Below are 18,746 nucleotides of genomic sequence, written 5' to 3'. Positions count from 1 at the left end.
CTCATTTCTCTTTTGGCATTGTGCGATTTGTAGGTTTTTTTCCCCTCTATTTGTCCTACTTAGAGTGGGAATATCACAGAGAAGTGACAACCCTGTAAATCAGCTATGTGTCTATGGCAACCACGGGTATCCACTGTTATTTTGAAATGCCATTGAATAATTGATTTTCCGACTGTGACTGTGAGTCTGTTGTGCTTGTGATTTGCGGAGGAGTGTCGTTAAAAAGACTTTTACCCTATAGATGTTATATGTGTCTGATGCACAGTATTACACACTGATTACACAAACGCACATACAGAGTGCAGGTGTGTTTTGCAGGGTGAATTTTTCTTGGGATGATTAATTTGTCACTCCATTTATATTTTCTGTCCGCTCTGTGCAACGACAAACTCTGTTGATCAGTATCAGGGTCAGAAAAATGCTCCAGATGATTCAGTGGATGATTTTTCTCCATCATATCATTCAGTCCAGTTCTCTATCATTTGACACAGTTCATCCTAACACATGTCATTGATTTGTCTCAGCTTCATCAATATTAATTCACTTATTGATCCAATCTTGCATCAACAGGTTTTAAGTGTCTATGTGTGATTAACAACTTTAATCTCTCTCCATGTGTGCGTGCACGTGTGAAAGAAAGATTAGTTGGCATCAAATGAGACAAGCTGAACTGATCAATTAGATGCTTGTTGATTTTCTGTTTTACTATAAAAGTGAAGGGTTGCTATGGAAATGGCATCTGAGATCTGCCATCCATACAATTAAGCGTGAGATCCAGTGTTCATTTATCTTGAACAGATCTGTTAACCTATTGAGGTGACCCTAACATTAACCTTATGAAATCAGAATATCGACACATCTGGTATGTGTGTGCCCAGAGTTCATTAAATTTAACATTTTACATCAAAATTGGAAATTTTGAATCCAATATCTTGTATCTTGGGACATTTTTTTGAGTGTGCTTGATTTTAATTGAGTGCTACCTGAGGCATTGGATATTTTTGTTTTTGTCCCATTGTGCACAGAGATTTCTCCAAATTCTCTTAAATTATTTAAAATATTACGTATTGTCGATGATTTGATGAATAGAGTATGGTAAGAAATGGTTCCACAATTTGCAATCAGTTTATGAGGGTTTTTTTTTTAGAGATTGGTGAACTGTTGTCCATATTTACTTCTGAGAAACTCTCTAAGATGCTCTCTCTATACACAGTCATGTTACTGACCTGTTGCTAATTAACCTAACTAGTTGCAAAACCTTTCCCCAACTGTTTCTTTTGTTGCCCCAATCCTAACTTTTTTGAGACATCTTGCTTCCATCAATTTCAAAATGAGCTCATATTTTTCCTTAAATTATACATTTTCTCAGTTTATAAATTTGCCTGTTGTTGATAAAATAAGGGTTTATGATATATGCAAACCATTCTATTCTGTTTTTATGTACATTTTTACACAGCATCCCAATGTTTTCACAACTGGAGCTGTGCATACAGTTATTGCAATCTGTCTCCCATAGTCCTTTTGAACTTAGTCAATTTCCTAATGCTGTATTCAGTGATTGGTAACCAAGTGGTGTTTATCAGACTGGTATCAATGCAGTCATTAGTAACTGGAAAATGTATGACACATCTGGTATGATTGAAAAAGGAGCAAATGTTGGACCTCAATTGCAAATTGTTATCATTAAAGAAGTTTACTAAGTGGTAATTGTATACAGCAAAACCTATTAGACACCTGCTTGGCTAATTGAATTACAGCCTGACATCCACATTTAAGAACCCAATACAAGACTAAAAAAAAGAAGAAAGAAATGTGACATCATCCATTTTTATTTTCAGTGACAGATTTGATTTTCTTGGTCATGCATAGATATTCTGCCAGAAACCGTTTAACTAGGTGCAGCAGAACCTCCCCCAAACTGCAACCTCTCACCCAGTTCACTGGTCCTCAGCTGCCCATCATCATTCTGGTCTGCACCTGCATCTATAAACATTATTTACACATTTGGGGTTTTGGTCCTTGTGCATTTATAAATGCCATCTGTCTATGCCAAATATGGCCTCACATCAGAACACTCCTACCTTTGTGGTTTGTTCTTGAACATTAGCCATAAAGGTTGAATTCATGCTGAGTCCTTTTCCCCATTCAGAAGCCTGCACTTACTCATCTGTTTTTAATACAAGCTTGCACAGAAAATTGTGTTTTGTGTCATTTTTATAAGGGAGGGCAAACACCACATCTGCTGCGCTGCTCTTCCTGTACCTGCTACTGCTGCAACTGTGAAGTCTCACAGACTTGTTTCTCACATATTCAGGCAATTTCTTATCATTTGTAAGCCATGCTGCATCTGTTGCATTGCTCACAGGTACCTCCACTTTTAAAGGTAGCCTACTTCACTTGATTCATTAGAATAAGCACACATTTTACCAACTTGAAAATAGAAACATTGTAGTAGATAAAGACACCATGCAGTTTTTAAACATATCTACAGTGCTGCACAGCCTTGTAGAAGCTTTGAATAAACGATATATTCACTAGTGTCAATGGAAGTTTGCATTCGAGTCTTGAGGCAGTTGTCACTTATGGGAAGTTTTACCCATTTTCTGACCCTTGGAAGACTACAAACACACATAGATAATGTGAGAGTCTGTTCATGCGTGCATGTGAACTCTTATGTTTTCCTGTCAGCCCATGTGGTCATGTCAAAGCAAGCTTAGAAGGGTGAGGAGGAAGTGAGAGATAAAAGTCAGTAAGGCTATCACTGCAACATCTAAAGCCTGTCCAGCCTGCATGTGTGTGTGCATGCTTGCGTGTATGTCTATGTGCTTTTAATGGTCTACTAATCCCAAATGCATTTGGCTGGCAAACTAATCCAATGCTTGTCTAGCCAAGCTCTAAAACCCACTTCTATCCCACACTGCCATCTCCCTGCCTCTCCCCTCGATCCCTGCTTCTCTCTATCAACATCTATCTCCAGATGGTATCTTGGAGGTAGGTGTGATAGAGAAAGCGGGAGAGACAGACAGACAGAGAAAGAGAGGGCGGATGACCTCAACGGAGCCTCCTCATTGGAGCGCGTGGCGCGCTAGCTAGAGAGAGAGAGGAGAGGGGGTTCATTTGTTGCCATAGTGAAAAAGTAGATTAACCACCGCGAGCACAGTGCCCTGACGGACTCGTGAGGGATGCTGTGTTTCTCTGGGAACATACACCTGTCCCGCAAGCAAAGGTAGGCTACAACTTCTCTTCTTCTCCTTTCGTGGACAGAGTCAGACATAGTGGCACGAGGACGGCGTGGATTACCTCATGAATTCTCGTTTTTTCTCCCTAAACCACACGACTTTTGCGTCTCAAAGTGCGAGGAGACGCTTCCTCAAACGACCGGCTTTCACACTAATAGGCCCATTTATGAGAGGAAAGCCAACACGAAAAGAACAGCAAACCTGTCTTTTATGTGAGAAAGAAAGAGCCACATATCAGATGTATTTTTTTATTGTTATTGTATTACCTATAAAGCATATGTTGATGAAATCATAAAATTGGGTTTTATTTTCTATAATTTATTGAATCGAGATATTTAAAAGGACTCGCAAACTTAATTTAAATTCAAAGATGCCATTACAAATGCAAAACTAGGTTTTCTTTCTAAAGCTAAAATTAGTTAATGGCAGTATCTGTGTTAAAGCCTGTGCCCAGAGATATTTGCAGGAAAGCGCGATGTTTCTATTACATTTGCATTGATTTATTTCTAATTTTTAAATCTTTAATGATTTGATCTCCGTGGGTCTTTTAGGTGGACGCCAGCCAAAGCAGTAGGTTAATGGCTCTTTACTCATCTGACCGCTATGAAACTTCAAATGCTATCGATCTCATCCATAGTGCCGTCGTCTCAGCCCACAGTGTCACCTCTGAAGTCTGTTTGATCAGAGAGGAGACAGACTCTCATAGTCTAGCCCATCATCTTCTTCCTACATTATGAGGCAGTGCAGCTCACGGGGCAAAGCAACCCAACCGGGGATTTTGTGTTGCCTACTTTTACTCTACAGTATCCGGATCTACTTTTTGTTTGTAGCAGGGCAATTAGAGATGCGTGGGAGTGAAGGAATTAAGAACGAAAATAGCGACACACGGAGAAAACACGTAGGCTACATGCGACATAGGAAGTTAGACAGTGGGCTCACAAAATCAGTAAGCTCCATCATCTCACTGATCAGTGTTGTACTCGTGGATTTCACTCGGTCACGTCCTCTCCGTTGTGGGATGCGCGCTTTGGTGAGAACAAAGTTGGACAGTGTAATTTAAGTTTTAAAGAAAAAAGTGTGTGTGTGTGTGTGTGTGTGGGGGGGGGGGGGGTGTCAACTCTTCTTTGATCTGCTGAATTACACTCAAACCTGAGTTTTTTGACTTTTCCTCTCTAGAGTGTTACAGTATCTCAGTAACTTTAGGCATTTTGTAACTGCTTATTTTGAAGGTGAGGCTGGACTGAACATCCACTGTCACCTGTAAAGGTTGTTGGTGGCTTGTGTGTGTGTTAGGGAAGGAAGAAGCTGGAATCAATCAGTTGCCACAGAGGAAATAAAACAAATTTTTTAATACACTGTTTTATACTTTCATACTGAGCTCACTGAACGCTGCTGTAGTAACAAGAGACATTTGATTGATTTATTTTGGTTTAATTCTGGAATTGTGAGAAGAATGTTGAATGCTCACGACAGAAATAATCAGTGTCTGTCTTTGGACATTTCAACTTTAAAACTGAACTCTGAGGACCTCAAAGGTGCTCAAACAATACATTGTTGGGTAATTTTGCTTATTATTCATAATATTACTTAGCGCTTCTAAACCAATAGATAAGAGAACACAGAAAGAATCTCTTTGGGAGTCCAATAGAGTTTACTGAATGCTTTAAAAATGAATCAAAACAACACAATGTATGGAGCAGGAGAATGCCCAATGGATGGATGTTAAAATGAAACATACCTGAACAAAACTGTCATTAGCAAAATTAGTTCAGATCTTTTGGGCGTCCATGATTTGGGCTTGTTCCAGTGTATCCCAAAGATCATGGACGGATCTGGGGAGTTTTCATTGTCCTGTTCCTGATTTTTCCCTAGCGGTTTTTGCAGTTTCTCCAAGCATATTATCCTGCTTGGGGAGACTGCTGCAACATAACCAATTCTGTTTCATTCCAGCTCAGAGGAGGCTTTTTTTTGGTGGGATATAGCGTTCATGTCTTGCTATGGTTACACAGGGGCATTGCTTGTGTTTTAACAGAGCTTTGCTTGTTAATCTAGGAAATTTCCCACGTTACCAAAGTGTGCTACGCCCGTCAGGTACAGTACAAACGGTTCATATTTTCAATCATCCAGGGCTTGATTTGTTCCCATTCCAGCTGGAATAGCATGGACCAGGACCACTCTGCATCAAAGCTGGGCACATGCCAGATCCATTATGTTAAAGCAACAACAAGAAAATAGTGATCAGAGACAGTCTTAGCGGCAGTTTTACAACCATAACATAACATTTCAGGTTGTGAAAATGTTGTGTGCAAATATGCACAAACCTCTTATTTGGAGGACACCCTCCCACCCCCACCACACACACACACACACACACACACTTTGGCCACTGGTGGACTCCATAAAGCTAAAGGCATTAAAAAAATACTACCCTGTGATGTAAATGGATTAGCCTAACAGTTGTAGGGTATTGTCTTACATGAGAATGAAATAAAACTATAAAGCTTTGCAGATAAACCCCGACACTCGAAGGATTACTCTACCGTCTACAGTACAGCTGTACAGTATGTCTATTATTCACAGCAAGACTTTTGCGATTTGTCTTCATTTTCTCCACATCAGGTCAATGGGAGGAGAGGGCAGGATGATGTGGTAAGATGGATGAAGTGAAGAAAAAACATGAGAAAAAGAAAGTGAATGACCCATGGGCACGCTGTCTCAATCATAAACAGCAAAGGGATGGGAGGGGGGAAAGAAACGTGGAGGGAAATGGGGAAGTGGGTGTTTAAGTGCAATTGGATATAGGGAAAACTGCAGAAAAATGGTGGCTACATTTGCAAAGATGGAGAGCAGGAGGGGGCAAAGAAAGTGGGGTCTGCGGAGGATGAGATACGGGGGAGAGAGGCTGAGAAGAGGGAGGAAAAGGGGGCGGGATGAAGAAGAGGTGTTTGGAGAGAGACTCAGGTGTGCGTGACTGGAAAACGGAGGAAGCTCGGAAGCTGCACAGCGACCAGAGGCAGCTTGACATTGGACTCCACATTATTAGCTGCGTCTTTGCTCCACGGTAGGAACTTGCACACCGGTTATCAAACGGGACCGTGCCAGTGCTGTCGGAGGGGCACGTAGGCTCCTATAGGTAAGGCTTGATATCCAGTTTTTGCATGCACATAGCCTGTATTCTGCTCAGACTCATATTGTCGCACTTTGTTATAACCCACTGTTCTTGCAGTATTCCTGAATGGACTTGCAATTACACGTGGCTTACTTATCCTTGAATTACACGGGTTCGCTGTAACCTAGTTAAAGAAAGCAGCCAATTGCGCTGATGTATGGGAGAAACAAGCATGCCACTGAGACAGAGGACGGCCAGAGAGGCGGTTTTCACCGGCGCGTGTTGTAGCTGTGCTCATTTCAGACCGTGTCTCTTTCATGTTTCGCACCTTTCGATCTCTTTTTCGGATCTGTGCAGATGATGGACTCCCCCCCCCTCTCTTTTCCCCCTCTTCTTGCGGTTAACGGATGCAGCGCTGCGCCAGTCGATGTTGTTGTCTCTGGATTTGATTTCTCCTTGGAGAGACTCAGTTTGAGCAGACGCTGTACGTGCCTGTCAGCGATTAAGCACTTGCAAAGCGTCACATCATTCAATAAATTACTTTAAATTGATGGTACAGGAAGACCAACGAAACCACAAAGGATTAAAAAGGACATAAATAAATAAATAAATGCACCTGGCTGAAAACTGCCGATAGTCTTACTACTAATGGAGACTGCGAGTCCCAGATAAGTGCTGTAAGGTCACATCTTGTTTTGGGGGAGTTGTGCAGGCGCCTTGTCTCATGTGGCTGCAGCGATTTAAGTCTTTACTGACTAAGCCTTGTTGGCGTGACGATGCATGTGTGATATTTGTATCCCATTCATACCGGGAGCTTTTTGGTCATTCGTCCTCAAAGGCAGGCCTGCACTATATCTATTAGCTATAAAATGCCCATATAAGCTATGTCACTGTGGTGCACTGGAGTTATAGAGGTTTAATGCTGTTTAGTGGTTCTTTTACTTAGTGGGTGTGTTTGTGTATCCAAGCCTTGGCGCTTTTCTTCATCACTCATCTGTGGCACTGAGATGATTCTAGAGACAAGGCAGCAATTACAAAAATAAATCTTTAGTCTTCTTAAAACCTGCAGATGCACATTGTGTCAAAGGGTTTGTGCAGAAAAAACTAAAAAAAAGCAACAGCAACAATAATGAGCATCTCTTTAGCTGGGAATAGGAGGCACATGGAGAGAACCATTGTTACAAGCCCAATCAGCAAAAGCCTTCCCTGCATAAGTGAATGTGCACACAACACAGAAAAGCAATATGACCCATTTCAGATACCAGCAAGTAATTTGAAAATACACCATTATGCCAGATCATTTTGCCCGTCCGTTCCTGTTGACAGTTTATGTTTCATGTTATTATTTTATGTGGTATGTTGCAGTATAGTATTGCAGCTCCTGTTTCTCTCGGTTGTATAAAAACACCTTGCGAGCATTGAAGTAATTCTTTATTAATGTCAGGATTACGTCTGGTGAACATTTTGTTTTTCATACAAAATGATTCAAATCAAAGACTTCTGATAACATTTCAGACTTAAATGTCATGTTTACTCAAACCTTTTATAAAGGCTGCAAACACCCCAAAAATATTCCTCTCAAAATGTTTTACAGGGGGATTTTTTGAGAGAACCTGTCAAATATTAGTTTTCTTTGACCACCAATGTACTCAGAGAAAAGGCAACAAAACATCTTTTGTGTAGATATCCATTTATCTTGACACATGTCACATGACACATGTCAAAACTTGTATGCCGTTAAATGAGCGCGCTGGAGAAATAGGGTATGTGGGTAAACGCACATCCATTTGTATTTGGCACACTTCATTTGACATGATATGTGTCTCTCTCTGTGGGATCGTGTGTTGCTAATAACGGCGGTGAGCTTACTGATGTACATCTGTCTTAGGATGCTTTCTTCTTCTCCCCTCATTTAACCTGTCAGAATGTGCAGTCAGTGGAGAGCTTTTACAGTCAAACGCAAACTGCTCAGATGATGGAAAGCACAACTATAATCTGTTCTGAAAACTCCAGACATCGCCCCCTCACCCCATCATTAAATGCAAACACAAACGTCTGTGCGTCATACAGGACAAGATAAAGAGGATAAATGCATTTGTCTACAAGCCATGCGTCTAAATTTAGTGTAATTCTTAACGCCCCTGTTTAATACGCAGTAAATTAAATGCTTTCTCAACACATAAAGCAGTATGCAAGGCGGGGAGGGGGAGGGAGAGTGTTTGTTGCTGCCTGTGTTGTGTGTTTCTGTCTGTGTAAAAGTTGATTTGGATGGTTTTATAATGCCCGTGTGCATAGTTTGGATGGAGCTAGAGATATAAATGCCTAATGGCGTGAGCAAGATGTTTGTTTAGGGAATAAGGATTTGACTTTCTTTTCAGTTCGGCCAACAAGAGAATGATACGGGGGGAGGGACAGACAGACACAGTGTATCTGTCTGACTGAGTGTGCAATGCAGAAGCAGTGGATCGTTCAAGGGAGGGAGAGAAATGATGAAATGAACGTGGTGAAGCGGTTTTGGTGTGGGGGTAATGTGTGTCTGCTGTGCAGTGAAATTCTAGGGAGAGATTCTTCTATGAGGATTCTTCATCTTCATCTTTGTATTAACGTGTCAGTAGAAAGACAAAAGAGGAGGCCAAGAAAGAGACAGAGTTGCGTCACTGATGGAGAGGGAGCGCATGTGAGACAGAGCAGAGTTTTGTTTGATTTGTTCATTACTGGAGCAGCAGTTAGCCCTGTTGCCATCCTGACACTGTCACGTTAATTACGTACAGAGAGACTCTGTCCCCTGGTGCCTCTTTTTTTAATTGTTCATGCCTTTTTCTTCTATCCCCTACTCTGTCTCTGTCTTCCTCTACCTTCTTCAGCATACACTCTGTTTCTTCCTCCTCATTTCCTCTCCTTGCAGTGTTCCTCCATCTGCCTTTTTTGTTCGCTCGTTTTCTCTCTCTTCCCCCAAACAGCAGTCTGCTAACCGCCCGACATCCCTGCCACGACCTTGATCCTGTTTTGCATAAGCAGTGGATGCCATCCTCTGCTGAACTGTCCCAGCTCCCCTGCTGTTTACGGTCAATTAAATTTCTCAGTTGCAGTGAAGGAAAGTATTTGTGCAGCTTCGGGGTTAGGCAAATTACAAGTCTTACCCATTAATGCAGAGGGATGGCTACTTGAAAGTTTACCCAAAGGATGAAACTGATGCCCCCGCACTTGGCTGACTGTTAAACACAGGGCGCTTGGTGTACATCGCTTAGCTAGATATGTCCCATATGCTGTTTTGAATCATCCACTTAGTAGCTGACTTGCCCACGTCTTGCAAATAGGGATTCTTTACTGTTGCCTAAACTCTGCACTTCATTAAAGGAATCCTTTCTATAATTTATAATAACAAGACACATGGAGTACTCAGCGTTCTTTGCCAGAACAAAAGGAATACAAAATACCCCTGAAAGCACTGCTTTTTTGCCAGAAGGATGTATAGCAGTCTTGGTACAGTTCGAAAACAATTTAAATTGTAATGATAAAAACACAACGGGGGCTTAGTTTAGAGAGAACACCCAAAATTCACAATTAGAGTAATACCATTAAAGCAGCAAGAGAATTAGCTATAACATGCCCTCAAATTTGATTTGGAGAGAGTCGGGGGGCAGACACTTGAGGATTGACTTGTGGTATGCCATGTTAATGGTTTTACTTGGTACTCATCATTGGTTTCAAACAGTGCTGCTAATCTTCAAGGACCAAAAACATAAAAAGGAATTAAAGAGAAAAAAGGGACCTCTAATGGGTTTATGTGCACTTGTTGGCATTGTGGTTGTTGTGCACTGTGTAAAACACCTCACAGCAGCTGTGAGGTGTGACACAGCTGCTGGCAAATGCAATGATCAATATTTTGATTTTATTTGCACAATTTTGCATTTATATTAGCGACTAAATGATTAGACTGACAAAAAGTGAGGTAGAAAATACAAACTTAGGCGCTAATGTCCTGTTTTCTGGACTTTCCAAACAGTAGCTGAAAAAAAGCACAACATCACTTAATATGATTCAAAAAATGTACTATTCAATCTGAGCTCTAGGGCGCCGAGCCAGTACTTGCATGCTCAGTGCTGTGAAAATTTGACCCCTTCCTGATTTCTCACGTTTTTGCTTATCTCACTTATATATTTCAGATCATCAACCTAATTTTAATATTAGACAAAGATAACCAGAGTAAATACAAAATACAGTAAATCATGATTCACCTGGCTCTGTGTAAAAAATAAAGTAATTGTCTCCCTATGTTAAATCGTAATTACATATCTTGAAAAGTTTAAATTCACAAGCCACACCAAGGCTTTTCCAGGCATCTGTTGGTCTGGAAAGGGTTACAAAGCCATTTCTAAGGCTGAGTACTAACTTAACATAACCATAGTGGGAGCTGTTATCCAAAATTGGAAGAAACTTAGAATAGTGGCGAGCCTTCCCAGGAGTGCCTGGATGACCAACATTACTCCCATAACTCATGCAGGAGGTCACAAAAGAACCCAGAACAACATCTAAAGAACTACAGGCCTCACTTGCTTAGGTTAAGGTCAGACTTATGGTTTAATAATAAGAAAGACAAATGGCAAATGGATAAATGGATAAAATGGCATCCATGGAAGAGTTCCAAGGAGAAAACCATTGCTGACCAAGAAGAGCACAAAGGCTCGACTCACATTTATCAAATAACATCTTGAAGATCTCCAACACCTTTGTGAAAATATTCTGTGGGCAGACGAGACAAAAACTGAACTTTTCTGAAGGTTTAAGTCCTGTTACATCTGGATAAAACTAAAATCATTTAATAAAAGAATACCATACCAGCTGTCAAAGACAGTGGGGGTAGTGTGATGGTCTGGGCCTGCTTTGCTGCTTCAAGATCCAGACAACAAGCCATAATTATGCTCTCTACCAGAAAACCCTGAAGAAGAATGTCTGGGTTATGTAGCAGAACATGGATCTAAAATATACGACCAAGTCCACCCTTCATTGGGTAACGCCCCCCCAGACATAACAAAGATTTTTGAGTCCAGACTTAGATCAGCTTGAGATGGTTTGGCATAACCTTAAACACGCTGTTCATGCCTGCCTTAGTTTTTAGGTTTAGAGGGCAATTACTTTTTGATATGGCTGTAGGTAGCTTTGGATGGCTTATTCCTTTTAATAAATCCAATCGTATATGTTACAAAGAAATGGTGCTGTCGTAAAGCAAAGAAATGTGTCGGCAAAGCTCCTTGGCCTAACCATTGTTATTTAGTGAAGTATGGCAAGTGTGGAGTAATGTATGTGTAATGTGTTTGCCAGTAAGAAGGCTGTAAAACCGACAATGATTCAGATCTCTAGGGTGAAATAAACAGTTCGGGCAACCACTCTCATGATGTGAAGCATTCTTCACTTTAACACAGTGCTTCCTGGTACAGTGAAAAGCTGCTATTTTTGTCCTTCTTCTGTGCAGTTTTCTCACTTTGCAAAACTATCCATTTGTACCAGGTTGGACCATTTTTGTCACCGCTGTTGTACTTTTATTCAACCACAAGTTTTATGAATACATATTAAAGACCCAGGTTATTATACGTGATGCTAAATTTCTAGCTAAATGTTATGACCATAGCTTTACATAAACATGTCTGTCTATCACCGATTCCTCTGCCTTTTAATTTGACGATCCAGGAGTTATTACAGTCAGTGGGATTTAACCCGAATTTTCTTTTACATTTCCCAGGTTGCACCGCTGCACCTATACCAGCCATTGCAGTGATGGTCCCACTTTGAAATCCAGACGGAGCAAAAACGAGTCAAAAGAAAGGATCGTTCTGAGATCTTCAGTTTTCGAAAACTCCTCCGTGCCACAAGCTCATGCCATGGCCAGGAAAACAGTTTCTCGGAAAAGTAGTTCCCTGTGACAGATCCACAATAGAAAGTTGAGGTCTGCTTCTTCGTAGTGACCCAAAAGGACCAAGATGATGTTTTGGCTGCTGCTAGTTCTGTCCATTTGGCTGGGTCCCAATCAAGCCGACTCTGCTCAGTCCAATGAACGGCGAGTTGTAGCGCACATGCCTGGTGACATAATCATCGGAGCATTGTTCTCTGTCCATCACCAGCCTCCTGCTGATAAGGTAAACTGAAGTGGTTGTGTGGTTAATACTGGTATAAATGAATCACGTGTAGCTAAAATGATTACATTTTACTTCAACTGACCTTGTGTAATTATTGCTGGATTTCAGAGAAACACCATGAAATGATATAGAAATTAATACTTTTAACACAGCGACAGAAAATTGATACATTTTGTCCAATCTCCTGTACCAAAGGTTATAATGTTGCTCTGGTTCTGAGACCCAAAGAATGCTTTCAATTTGTAGAATGGGTAGCTCTCTGTGAGTCCGTCGACATTTAAGTTCCATTAGCTGCCCCGGGAACCAGAAGTCACCCACTGACATTTAAGCTTTTTCCATCTCATTAAGGATAATTGCAAACAGGAAAAATCAGAACAAGGCAGCTATGTGAATACAAAACCAATATTATTCCAACAGTGAAGCACCTGTGTATTAAAAAGCACGGTCTCTTGCATTCATATGGGTAAAAATAACCATTTATAATAATCTAAATGTCACTTCACTTTGGCTTGATTCCTGTCTCCTTTGTGTTGTCTAATCAGGTGCATGAACGCAAGTGTGGTGCGGTGCGAGAGCAGTATGGCATCCAGAGGGTGGAGGCCATGATGCATACACTGGACCGCATTAATGCTGACCCGCACATCCTTCCCAACATCAGCCTGGGCTGTGAGATCAGGGACTCCTGCTGGCACTCGGCTGTGGCTCTGGAGCAGAGCATCGAGTTCATACGCGACTCGCTGGTCTCCTCTGATGAGGCGGAGGAGTGGGGCGGCGGAACTTCTTGGGGAGGCGGAGGAGGGACGCTAAAGTGCTCAGACCCCTCTGCCACTCCAATGCGGGGGAAGAAACCTATTGTGGGTTTAATTGGACCTGGCTCAAGCTCAGTGGCCATCCAGGTCCAGAACCTGCTACAGCTATTCAACATACCACAGATTGCCTACTCTGCCACCAGTATGGACCTCAGCGATAAGGTGAGCTCTGTTCCTTGTAGACGAATGCTACTGAAGCTCTACAGTTGCATACAAATAAATATTATATAAGAATCAATTACAGAGAAAATCTATTACTGCCACTTTTAATTATGCAAAGTTATTCATTACTCACCGAGTTGAATGCCCTGCATGCTCCTGCAAAACACAGCTTGACGCTCTTTTTGTTTCTGTTGTTCCAGAGCCTTTACAAATACTTTATGCGGGTGGTGCCTTCAGATGCCCAGCAGGCAAGAGCTATGGTGGACATTGTCAAGAGATACAACTGGAGCTACGTGTCTGCAATACACACAGAAGGTACGGTCACCCACGCAGACTCTTATGTTTTTCTTTTGTCCTTTTCTCTCTTTTTCCACTGTGTTTGCCTCATTATACTGTGTTCTTGGCTCCTCTTTATATTTATTTGCCTGAAATACCTTCGAACGCAGCCATGTCCAAGCTGAAAGACATCTGAAATCTGTGATGCCTCAATAAAAAAATAACAAAAAAACAGAACTTTCTCATAAATTCCAGCTAAAAAGAAAAAGAGGTAAAATTGTCTTTGAAACAAGGCAAGGAGTCTTATGAGCACAAGGATGTGAAGGAAGAGGGGAGTTGCAAATACAACTGACGAGATCAGCCACGGCGTAGCAACGCTGCAGCAGAGAGCGAAGGAGAAGTGGTTATTACAGAGATGAGGTTTCGGCTTATGAAAGGAAATGCGTTAAAATGGAATTACTGTAGATGGGTTAAAGCTACCTCTATGCCAAGAAGCTGATGGAGAGTAGATCAGAAGGTGATGACTGGCGGACAAAAGGGTCATGAGAACTAAAAATTATGCTAGAGATCGAACTCTCAAAATAAATGCCTCCATCCTCAATGGAAAACAACAAGGGAAAAGCACGTGAAAACCTGGAGGAGGATTGTGTAGTACAGACAGAGAGAATACTTGCAGGATTTGTGTGACTCATTCATTCACTCTCTCACCCTGAAGTTATCGGTGAGTTGAGTCACTTGGTTCACTGGTGGAAGATGCTGAAGATAGTGCAACAGCTACCTGAACTGCAGGACAATGAGTACCTCTGTGCCTGCTGAGAGAACAGCTATTGAACCTGAAAGTGTACGATAAAGAGCGATAAGCACACACACAAACACATATCAAGGACTGTTGATCCGGGCCTCTGGCTTTGCCTCCAGCTGCTGCAAGAGCTTTTGAATTTAGGTGTAATGAGTCTGTGTGTGTGCGCGTAGGTGTGTGTGTTAGTGGTGTGCAATTATCTAAGAGTATATATGTGTATATGCATATAGGTTTGTGTGTATAAGAGAAATAAGTTTATGTGTGTATGTGAGAAACAGCAGATCTGTTCATTTGAAGAAATAAGGCTGCTGAGTGTTTTGTACCCTGAGATTTGCTAATAAGAGTGCCACAAGTCAGCACGAAGTAATTTGCGCTAGTGTGCCCAAATTACTTTCATACACTATAAATTTCTCTCACAAACGCTTTCACTGTAGAGCTGTGCGATAATAAATGTTTAGTTAAAACTGACTGAGCGTGAGTGAGCATATGACTCACTGAACCCTGGTAACATGGATTGATTCTAGTAAAACGTTGTGAAATTAAATCCTTATTTGCTTTAATTCTCCTCCGGTGAAACTGAGAAAGGGATTTGTTCACAGATGTTGAGACATATTTATAAATCTTGTCTGAATTTGTTTATTTAAATGAAGAGCTACAGAAAGATCAGGTCACATATTTAGAACAATATAGTGCATATGTGTGACATTTTTGTTTTCTTTGTAATAAGAGTGTGCCTGTGGGCTTACCTATAATGTTATAACAGCATGTATACAGAACAGCTACAACATTAAAACCACTGTTGGTTGGATCCCTGGCTGTTCTGCATGCTTAATATCCTTGTGCAAGTCAAAAAGCACTAAAGCATAGAAAAAAGTGCTCGTTTGGCTGTGAATGGATGGAGGAACATAAAGTAGGAAATCACTGTCTAAGCACTGTTTTGGGTCCTGACATTCACATGGACATTACTTAGGTGTGTACAACTTGGCAGACTATACAAGATGGCAATGGTCTTCTCCAGCAGGACAGTGTGCGTCTCCACCCTTAAGCACAGGGCAGGGAATCCAACAAAATTCCAGCAAAACATTGATCAAACCTCCAAACTGCCTACACCCTGGATTTATCTAGAATCTACTGAATGGACTGTAATAAACCCACTTCACAGAAGCTCAACTGCGTGTTCCACAGGACCCAAAAGATTTTCTTCTGGCATCCTGGTGCCATACGATGCATGACACTACCAGAGTCCTGACACTTCTAGCAGCACATGAGAAATGTGCACGATATTATCAACATTTCTACAGAAATTTATGCCTTAGAGTATTTGTCTTAGCTTAGATGTGCAGAAAATAGTGGTCTTTTCAATTACAAAGACTCAGCTTAACCTTGAAACAGGTTTTCAAGGTCAGATTCTGCCTTGTCAAATGCAAAACATGGCAAAAACAATTAGTGTGACAGAGAGAATGAATTAAGACGAAATGTAATGGATGGAAAAGAAGTGGAGACTGAAGGGAGAGGACATATAAGGTGGGGGTGGGGAGAGAACTGTAGGAAAAAATAAGGGAAATGAAGGATTATTTTTTTTATTTATTTTTTTTTTTTAAAAGAACCAAGATAAATTGGGAATGGGGAACAAGGAGAGAAGAGAGAATGCAGGGAACCAATGATAATAATGCCAGAAAACGACAGAAGACAGAGTACAAGGTGTGTCTGTGTGTGTATTAGGATGTGGAGTGCTTGCAGTAGATAAGGGAGTGTACAGGAGCTGAAGATTCGGAACAAGATTGGTAGTGGTGGTGGTGCTACTGCTGCTTCTGCTGCTGCTGGTGGTGGGGGGTGTTACAGAGACTCATTAATTCTCTGCATTAAAATTTTGCATCTGGAGGCAAAAGACGGGGGAAAGTGATATGCAAGATACTGGAATACAAGGAATATCAGCAAAGTCATTACACTGAAGTAATGAAATACTGTATTATTTTTTCACCGGGAGGATATAAGGTACATGCATGCAATATGTTGACGTTATTACTGTTTCTTGGTTGTGTAACGCAGACTGTCTGGGCCTGACAGAATATTTTTTCAGCTGTGACTGCTAAAATCAATGCCTGAGATGGACGTAAGAACTCTCGAGCCAAGAACTTTCCCACAACCTTTAATGCAAAATAACAGGTTCTCTCTGTAACTCAGTTTTAATGGGTGCTTGTTCTTTCGTGAATATGTCAATGTCTAATCCTCAAACTTCAAACATCACAGTACCTTATCAAAGGTCGATTTAAATGTATCACATAGGCCACTACTATTAACAGAGAATAAGTAGAATATCATTATATAGCCTTCCTTTGGTCACTTTAACCACAGATGCTGAAGGTGAATTATGGCAGGAACTGTAACGTAACACCTCAGATATATCGTGTTCCAAGACATTTGATAAAATAGCATCAAGAGAATTGAAAGGTCAGTTGCATGGAGCATATATTAAAAAAAAAATTCATAAATGACCTTTTAATTTAGGTGATGTCTGTGGGACAATGGCAGAAACACTGACAGTTCTTGGAATGAAGCCTTTGTAGAGCACCTTGGAGAGACCTGCTTGTAGCTGAGTATACTTATCTGCATCACTAAATGCTGTGGAGGGAAAGGGACCCTCTCTTTACCGTCAGCATTTTCCTAATGCACCATCACATGTGTTTCTACCACACGGTCTCACGCGATGATCACAATAGGTTGCGAGTCCAACAACTCACTTACTGTTCATTGTGTGACTTTAATCAGCCAGAATCATCATTATCATCCTCCACCACACCGAGTTTACCATTTCTTTGTTTCACTCTCTCTCTGTGGCCTTCCTCCCCCATTTCTCTCTGTGTTCCTCTGTTCACCTCAATCCAATTCAGCTGAATGGGATTTATTGGCATGATATTTGACATGTGTCACCCCAGCACGCTGAAACAGAAGTTGATCAATGGCTCAATAAATCAAGATGTCAACTTTCCCTCCACACTACCGTTTTGTCTTTTCTCATTTCTTTCTCCTGTTGGTCTTTATTGACTCATTTGATCCTAGCACTGCAGATTCTCCCTCTGCCTCTCATCCTCTGCGTTTTGTCTTCCTCTCTGTTCTCGTCGTCCTCCTTTCTGCCATTGTGTCTCACACTCAGACTCTGGGACAAAACATGGTCCTTGTCTATTTAACTCCTGTGCCTTTTTAGGATTGAGGAAGATGAAAGTAGGAGGGGTTAGAAAGGGTAGTGTAGAGAAAGGTTTAATGAATGGACAAGAAGGGAAAAAAAGTGTTGCCTAAGGGTGAAGATTCAAAGAAGGACAGTTTCTGGATGGGTCCCCAAACAACAACAATGGCTTGTGGTTTAATGAGCATGGGGTCACAAGACTGCATCTCCTCAAATTGGCTTGTCCTCAGGTTTCAGAACTCATGTTCGGGGAATCAATTTAATGGCTTCTGTTAAGACAGATAGTAGTTTGCCAAACATCCTTCAGACCAGGCGCTAGAGGGACTAACTGCATGGTCATTAAAGGGGAGACATGTCTGACCTATTGTTATGCTTTTAATGGGAATTAATGATTGTTATGTATGCAACAAAATGAAGCTGTGTATGAGGAAAAAGATGCATAACATTTCCACTGACCACAGGCAGACCCAGATTCCTGATGAGAACAGCTTTTCCGCTTTCCTAGGTCGATTTTAAATGAGCTTTGGTTCTGAGAAAACACCAGTGTTCCTGGTTCATGTTCACATGTGGTTTCTTCTTTGCATTATAGAGCTTTAACCTGGAGTGTGGATGCCACAGTGAATTGTGTTCAGACAATGATTTCTGGAATGTTCCATAACAGAATCATCCCTGTTTTTAATGCAGTGGTGCCTGAGGGCCCAAAGATTATGAGCATTAAATATGGATTTTGAGGGGGTTTGTCCCTTGTGCACAGAGATTTCTTCAGATTCCTGGAATCTTTTGATGATATTATATGCTGTAGATGATGAGATATTATAAGTTTGTACAGATTTATATTGAAGATTATTATTCACAGTAGGCACAGCTGTTTGCAGATTGATGATCCTCTGCCCATCTTTACATCTGAGAAACCCTGCCTCTCTAAGATGCATTTTAATACCCGATCATGTTACTGAACTGTTGACAGTTAACACAAATTTTTTTTTGCACTATACAATTTTTTGTTGCCTCTGTCCAAATTTGTGTTGCTGCTA

The 18,746-nt window shown here is 41.1% G+C and overlaps 1 protein-coding gene across 3 annotated transcripts in view; it reads left to right on the top strand.

Moving 5' to 3' along the window:
* Positions 1–3,096: 3,096 nt before the first annotated feature.
* Positions 3,097–18,746, top strand: part of grm5b (glutamate receptor, metabotropic 5b) — an 81,480-nt gene continuing 65,830 nt past the window's right edge. The window contains exons 1-4 of one of the 3 annotated variants that reach the window (XM_040008698.1): positions 3,097–3,226; positions 12,089–12,482; positions 13,025–13,453; positions 13,654–13,768. In XM_040008698.1, the coding sequence (XP_039864632.1) occupies positions 12,327–12,482; positions 13,025–13,453; positions 13,654–13,768 (700 nt within the window). In that variant the 5' untranslated portion in view covers positions 3,097–3,226; positions 12,089–12,326. The other 2 variants (XM_040008700.1, XM_040008699.1) reach the window with 2 other exon arrangements.

Source organism: Simochromis diagramma, unplaced genomic scaffold (genome assembly GCF_900408965.1).
Source record: "Simochromis diagramma unplaced genomic scaffold, fSimDia1.1 OVJJ01000344.1, whole genome shotgun sequence".
Classification (NCBI taxonomy): domain Eukaryota; kingdom Metazoa; phylum Chordata; class Actinopteri; order Cichliformes; family Cichlidae; genus Simochromis; species Simochromis diagramma.
This window is presented reverse-complemented; position numbering and strand designations above follow the sequence as displayed.